At 33.1% G+C, this 7,873-nt stretch overlaps 2 protein-coding genes across 4 annotated transcripts in view; one reads left to right on the forward strand and one right to left on the reverse strand.

The window, feature by feature from the left end:
• The window catches only part of LOC106457396, a 12,552-nt gene extending 8,078 nt beyond the window's left edge, over positions 1–4,474 (forward strand). For all 3 annotated transcript variants that reach the window (XM_013916807.2, XM_022383295.1, XM_022383296.1), the window contains exon 3: positions 2,485–4,474. In XM_013916807.2, the coding sequence (XP_013772261.1) occupies positions 2,485–3,803 (1,319 nt within the window). In that variant the 3' untranslated portion in view covers positions 3,804–4,474. The remainder of the gene's footprint in view (positions 1–2,484) is intronic.
• Positions 4,475–5,669: 1,195 nt separating this feature from the next.
• Positions 5,670–7,873, reverse strand: part of LOC106457397 (insulin-like) — a 39,396-nt gene continuing 37,192 nt past the window's right edge. The window contains exons 3-4 of the mRNA XM_022383297.1: positions 7,328–7,535; positions 5,670–6,115 (exon numbers count right to left, since the gene is read on the reverse strand). Of these exons, the coding sequence (XP_022239005.1) occupies positions 5,949–6,115; positions 7,328–7,535 (375 nt within the window). The 3' untranslated portion in view covers positions 5,670–5,948. The remainder of the gene's footprint in view (positions 6,116–7,327; positions 7,536–7,873) is intronic.

A 7,873-nucleotide genomic window follows, 5' to 3' on the forward strand; every position in this document is an offset into this window, starting at 1 on the left:
GGCTGTGTTCGAGGGTTCTTTCGCTATCCAAGAATTCAATGTTTCGTCAGGTGGCATTCAAGCACTGTCATGTTTTTTGTTTGTTTTTTTTCTCTTGTTAATTAACAGAAACCATTTGAAAATGTTTGAACAATAAGCACACGTTAAATGTCACCCGCGTGGAAAAATTCAATCGTTTAATAGCATAATGCTCATTACTTAAACAAAAGTTGTTGTATTGAAAAAGAAGACAAAAAACACACCACCTAAACGACATACGAAGCAGCTTTATTCATTCGTTGGAGCAGACAATTATGGTGGAGCACAGGGTGTGTTTTGGGTATCTTTAGTGGCTGTACGCATTGTTTCAAGAAAATGTACGGAATGCCTAGAGTACACGACATAAGAGAAGTGTTACGTTAGAATGAGTGTGAAACGTAAAATATACACTAACACTAATAATTTGAATGTTGAAAAAGGAGCACTCGTGAAACTCTCCTCTTCCAAAGGCGTAAGTTTAATTAATCAACAATGTTGTCAACAAAAACATGCTACTAATAGTAACACACTCTTTCTCTTGTAACTTTTGTTACAGTTGAAGGAGCATACTTATTTTATAATCGAACTATAAATGTTGATTAATGTTTCACTAATCAACAATTTTATCTTAAAAAGACTGTGACTGTTAACCTGCTTGGAAGTGTGACTGTTAAATAAGGATTTGTTTTGCTTAAGTCAGCTGCAGTACTTTTAACTGGCCACAGCAACGGTGCTCTTGCAATACAAGCTACTGTATGTAGCTATATGTAAATGATCTGGTTGTTAGGGCGCTTAACTCGCACACTGCGGGTCGTGGGATCGAAACGCGTCACCGAACATGCTTGTTCTTTCAGCCGCGGGGATGTTATACCACTAGAAGTTGGCTTTGCGCGAAATTCAGCACATAAACAAATCAAGTATGCGCACATAAATAACGTGCATTTTGTTAGTATTTCAAATAAAAAATATGTGATTACTGTTCTATATAACGTATTTTAATTTCATTTATATAGATTACGTGTAATATAAAAGGGTTTTCAGTCAGTTATAAAATAGTAGTTATGGTAACGTCATCAGTAAATTATGCAAATTAGTAGTATCGAAGGCTCAGAATTAAATTTCGTTCGGTAACATGTTCTGAATCTTCGAAGTTTAAAATGTACCCTTCGTACAACACATTATAGCACACAACACGTCAGTTGTAACACATAACACATCAGAATGATACTGCACTCATGTATACAGTTTTCTTTAATAATTTCTGTATTTTTAAATAATATAAAATTGAACATGCTTGTAAAACTAACATACAAACTATGTATAAATAAGACTAATGTAGACGGTGTCAGACTAACACTTCATTACGTATAATTCCGCTACAGTACTTCATATAGAACTTATGATTCCGTCAGAATATTTCGCATACATACTTTGTGTTATTAACAACAGTTTTCAACAGATTGTTTCGTTTTAATGGCTGTTACGACTGCGCTGAGATTTATTTTATATTCTCAGTTTCAGTTTCAAACATGAAACTCGCTCATGACAGACATCATGGTTAAAAACCTTGCATTTACATTTTAAATAAAGAAGGATATGCAGCACTAGCAATTGGAGACTACTTACATCAGTACTAAATCACATATACGCATTATATTACTGAGAAAAAACATGCAACTCAACTTACTTTAAGATAAGCTGCAAGTGAAAACAACAACTGGGTACCATACAAAAATGACTGATAATAAAACAAATAAAAAAACGCGTATCTTATTAATTTACAATGCCTGTAGCTGCACTAAAGTATTAACAACTTTGACTTTTATAATGCTTTCATACCTCCTGTCATGCCAACACACATAAATAAAAAAGCGACCTTCATTGTATATTTTGTAAATAATAAGTTTTTTACAAATGTGTACGTTTTAAACACAGATCATACTTGTAAGGTGTATTTTATTAAGTGTGTTAATATACCATATTCGTGTGTCTTAATAATCACGTATTATATAAAAAAATATTTCACCATTTTAACGCTTTTACACTTGCTCTTGAGCCGGAGAAGTTGCACTGTGCCTGACGCCAGCTCCTGTGGGAGAGTTACAGTGTGTGCTGGGTGGCCTGAGAGAGCTATACCAGTGGATACGGGGGGGATTACAAACAACCAGAATGTTCTCTAACACTCTGGTTGTTTGGTTATGAAATACACTTAACTTCGGGTGTAAACTAAATAACATATATTTTTCTATATAGATATTTTTAAGAGTTTGAAATGTCAGGACTCAGCTTCGCTTCAGCTACCGGAGCGGCGTTCCAGTGCGCTTCGATACCATTACATCCATGCAAAGATGCATGATTTAATGATTATGTGTAAACTGAAACAACTACATATTTCTGTTTTTATTAAGCAGCTATCCTGGTGTCAAATATTTGATGATATTAGTAACTTGTTTTTTTTATTTCTAGGGGAATGCAACATCTTTGGATTTAGTACTAAAAGAATTCACTCCAACTGTTATCACTGGTTTTGTTCTCCTCTGTCTCTATGTTTGTTTGTAGAGGCTAAAGACACCGATTCCTATGTACTTATTACGAACAAAGACAGAATATCAGATAATAAAAATACAGAAGATTCTTCTAAATATGCTCCAGATCATAAACTTACTGATCTAAACATACCTGCTCCTAAGCTTAGCAAGGAAACAGCAGAATCAACGCAGTTTTATCAAGAAGCAGTTTCGAATAGTAGTAACCTGCCAAACCACCAGGAAGAGGTCACTATTCTTCACGTGAAAAACGGTGAGCCAAGTCACCGAGTAAATGATAGCGTAGAAAAACTTCACAAAGTTTTAAAATCAGACTCTATATCTAATGTTGCACTCACAACCAATAGAGAAAATCTTTTAGATAGAACTGTGTCCAACATAGTTGTCCAGAAACCATTTTTTCTTGTTACTTCTGGTTCTGGAAGCAAGAGAAACATAAGCCTTGTCACAGACCTGAAGGTACAGCAGGACTTGAAACATGAAGAATTTACTGCGACGACGTTTCCCGAAATCAAGAATGCATCATCAGTAATAATTCGGAACTTGCCTTTCAGTTTATCAGATAACTACACTATTCCAACAAATAATATTACTGCTGAACAAATAAGTGAAGACTTTAATATCAAAGTTGTTACAAGTTCTAGATTTAGTAATAACGAGCCAACAGAAGTTGCTGAAAAGAAACAAGCTGTTATTTCATCAAGGTCTGATATTTTGAATTCATCATTGCCGCCGTTAAGTAAAATTAAGCATTCAAATATTTCTAATAATTTCCAATCTCTCAAGCAAAATATTTCCATAACCCAGAGCAGTTTTATTATGATTAATTTCAGCCATTTTTCCATGTCAACTTTTCCACCAAGGGCAATGAACAAAACTTTAAAAACGAATGATTATATGACGCTCGTATCACGCCTAAGTGTTTCCGATAGACAGTTAAAGACAGTTAGCACCGTTTATTATACAAATATACCAGTTAAATTTAGTGAAAGCTTTTACATTAACGAATCAAAAACTATTAACATTACAAAAACTCTGACAGGCAATGATACCTTTATGAACGATCAGAACTATTTAAACCTTTATGTATCATCCCTTCAAATTGTTATTATTCTAATGATAGGTTTAATAATGCTGTTGACAGCGTTTGGTATAATAGGTAAACGTGTGTCCGAAACGTGGCAGCGACGCAATTACTCCAAGATGAACTTTTTAACCGAAGGCATGTATTACTCATAAGCCTAAAACATGTTCTTATTTGGGTTTTCATAAACAAAAGATATTTGTGTAATACTCATTTTTTTTTAATATTTAATTTTTCTTGTCGTTAATGGTTAGCAGAGATCGGTCTGTTTGCATGCACATGTCAAGGTGCGATAAGTTTTCCATAAGGAAAGCGATTCAATTTCAAATTACTCTCATAAACTCAATTCAAGCGTATTCGATTACGAACAATGTACAATAAAGAATAAACAAAAAGTGACAACATTCTATTAACTGTGAGGAAACTATACGCACGTACACAGGGGAGGTTTCGGCCGAACCCTCTATTTTTGTGATGTAAAAAATATACTTATATAGTTATAGCGCAGCTGCTTATGATATTTAACGTTTTCTACATAGACTACAATCTTATGATGAAGCATTAATATTTTTTGGCTTGAAATAGTCGCACGTCCCCAAATCCCCGTATCATGCATTGCATGCTGATTCTGCTTTGCATAATATGTGTTGGCTTTTCATCTTACAAGTTAGAACCTTCTTTTCAAACATTCTGCGTATGGGCCTGAGCTAAATATAGTTTTGTATTGTTTTCTTTATTTCATATGGCTTAATTATAAGTATATGTTTAATTATTGCATTCCAAGTATTTTTATCACAATGTAATATTTCTTTAATAAAACAAAAAACTGAAATATTGTAAAATTAAATATACATAAACGTAATTATCTTTATTTTCTAATGGAAATAAAAAGAATGATTAAAACTCTTAAACGTTTACCGATAAAATATTCATTGAAATGTTTGAAATAATGAGATATTGGAATAATTGAAGCTTTATTAAAATTAAATTATATAAATTAAAGGTAGTTCACAAGTAATTCAACAGATGGCAGAAGAGTATAAAGTTATTTTATACTTGTTTGTTTGTAGTTAGCGGTATATGTCCACAAACATATCGCTGTGTCACTGGGGTGTTTGAAGTTAAACACAAAGATACACAATGGGCTATCTGTGCTTTGCCCATCACGGGTATCGAAACCCAGTTTCTTGCGTTGTAAGTCAGTGGGGGCGTGGCTTTTATACTTGAGTTAGCATTAACATTCTAGTGCTTGATGACATAGCACCATATCTTTGTCAGTTTTATATTATCATGCATTTTTATACATTTATAATAGATATTATTGTGAAAGAACTACTGGACATGTAAAATATAACATCGATCATATCCCCTCAAAAACAACAACAAAAAACAATGAAGATTTTTTTTTGTATAATTAAAACATTGAAACATAATTTTCATATTGCGTGGTTTGATTGTTTGTTTGCTGTGAAGCACAAAACTACACAATGGGGTGATTGTATCTGCCGACCGCGAGAATGGAAACCCTGTTTTTAATGTTATAAACCCTCAGGTTTTCGGCATACTGCGTGATACTTAGTAATGTGGCTCTACTCTTAGGAAGGTGGCTCTACTTGCACTAACAATAGCCAATTATAAGAAATTTATTTTCTTTTTTTTAAATTAATTTATTGGTTACTACTAGAGACTCCAAGTAATGAAATAATCCGTTATACTTATGAAAGAGTAATGTAGCTATACTTTTGTGTTTCATAGTAAAAACTTTATATCATATTGACGTAGACCAACTTCCATGTCTCCTGGTGAAACAGCGATAAGCCTACGGATTTACAACGCTAAAATCAGGGATTCGATTCCCTTCGGTGGACACAGCAGATAGCCCGATATGGCACATACATCGACTTCCATAATATTTATGTATAAGAAAATGCTTTGAAATTACTGTTTTGAAATATAATTTTGTTGTTCAGTAGCAAGTTAAATGTCTAAATAACTTCTGTAAGGTAAACGACAGAATTGCGTAAAACTGTGAACAAACACATTTTATTCCTCAGATAAAATACATAATGGGGATTCTTCACTTCAAGCGACTTGGTACAGCTTAAATTATACATCTTGTTGTTTCTAGTCATCATATGTTATTATTTCGAATAAAATATCATACAATAAAACTCAACCCTGATATCTGTAGCGAAAATATTTGTGGAAAGAAACTGAACGAAAAACGTCTATGATGAACAAAAAGTTACCACTCTCTATCATTTGATCTGATGACATAATACATATTTTAACTTGAAAGTTTAGGTCTCTCTACCGCAGTACGATGTTAACTCGGTGATGGTACAACCTTTCCTACAACATTCATCAGTGACCCCTCTGACCTTCCGAAAGAGCATGTCCCGCTTCCCAAACAGCGATAGGGCACTCCTACTGTGTAGCAATCCTCCTTCGAAAGTTAGATTATCATCTGCAAAATACAAAACCTTAGTATTAAAAAGAGAGAGAGAAAAAAAAACTAGGAAAAACAATGGTGTATTTTTACTCAAACGTGAACCTTAAACTCTGAGTCTGGATATTGATATCTACATTTAACTAAAACTAGAGCTAGTGACAGAGAACAGCCAAAAAAGAAACAGAAACAAACTGTCACAAAATATTTTATACATTAAAAATAGCATAAATAAAAGTTCTGTGTAACTAATGTCTAGGTCTGACAACGAAGACATCCTTTATCCAAAACAGTTCGGTTAAAAATATTATTGGTAATATATATATATTAAGAATTTTCTTTTCTTTTTTAGACTTATATAATTTCATATATATTGAAAAGTATATTTTTATTTGCAGCAGGCAGCACAATTAATTCAAAATAGTTCTACAACTAACTCTGGTTGTTTTCTAAATTTATCCTAAAGGTTAAAAGGCTTTTGAAGCTACGAATTTGTTCCTGAGAAGGATTTAACTTTTCTTTCCGAGAAACATGTATGTTTCTTAAACTGGTAATTATCATTAACAACAGGCATCACTCTGCTTACTAGCTGTAGTTAACGAATCTCAATTTTCACTTTAAGATTATTAAACATGAAATTCTGCAGGACTCACGAGTTTTGAAAATTTCAGAATCGTTTCATTGACAGTTTTTTTTTGTTCAGTTTAGAAAAATTTTAACACTACAGACTGTTGCACCATCGCTGAAATTTCTGACCTTTTCCTAGTTTTACGTTAAGTTATGGTTTCGTTAGTTTTAATACAACTCCCATTCTTTACCAGAATATACGGTTTTGAACATAATGTAAAAAGTTTATCACATTTTGAAGAATCTTGTCAAAATCAAAACAAAATGTTTTAATATATTTATATCTTTTTACAATAACTCTGAGAATCGCACAAAGAATTATTTAATTTCTAATCGTCTTACCACAATACCTCTTATTTTTTCATTACTATTTATATTATTAAAGCCATAAATAAATGATATCTGACATTATGTGATGTGTTATTTTTTTCAACCAGGACAGGCTTTCGTCCGGTTGCATCACGGGAAAGTGATAAGTATTATGTACATTTAACCCTTATCAAGACTACTTTGTAACATTCGTAGAACATCCATAATGAAAACTAGCTCTTCATGTGCCCATTAGAGTATTACTGACAGAGACTATTCAGAAGGACTTTTTACCGGATTCATCATCGTTGGTAGGTAATTCAGTTTCCACTCTCTTGAAGGGGCTATAGTAGAAACTGTGACACACTATAGCTAGGGCTTCGGCTAATTGCGTCCCACAGATCTTTTGACTTCTTTTCTGGACCCTGTGGTTGTTCGGCAGTCCTTGTACGCAAACAACAGCTGCACATAAGCACATGCTTAAAAGAAACTGCCAGTTCATCTAAACCGAGGCAAACAAAAAATTGATTTCAAACATACTAAAGCATTCATAGAAATCCAGGATACCCTACTATAAAGGCAGTTAATGTGTGTAACAACATCAATACAAAGCTAGCACAGTCTGAAAAACGTGTATAAAAACGTAAAACTATTATTTTTTATCTTTAACAAAGTAATATATAATTAATCTCTAAAACAGCTGATCTAAATACTAGTTTTTTCTTGGAATGGCTAAAAATAAAGCACACACATTACATTAGTTAGTTTGTTTTGAATTTCGCGCAAAGCTACACGAGGGTTATCTGCGCTAGCCGTCCCTAATTTAGCAGTGTAAGACTA

The sequence above is a fragment of the Limulus polyphemus genome, unplaced genomic scaffold (assembly GCF_000517525.1).
Source record: "Limulus polyphemus unplaced genomic scaffold, Limulus_polyphemus-2.1.2 Scaffold325, whole genome shotgun sequence".
Classification (NCBI taxonomy): domain Eukaryota; kingdom Metazoa; phylum Arthropoda; class Merostomata; order Xiphosura; family Limulidae; genus Limulus; species Limulus polyphemus.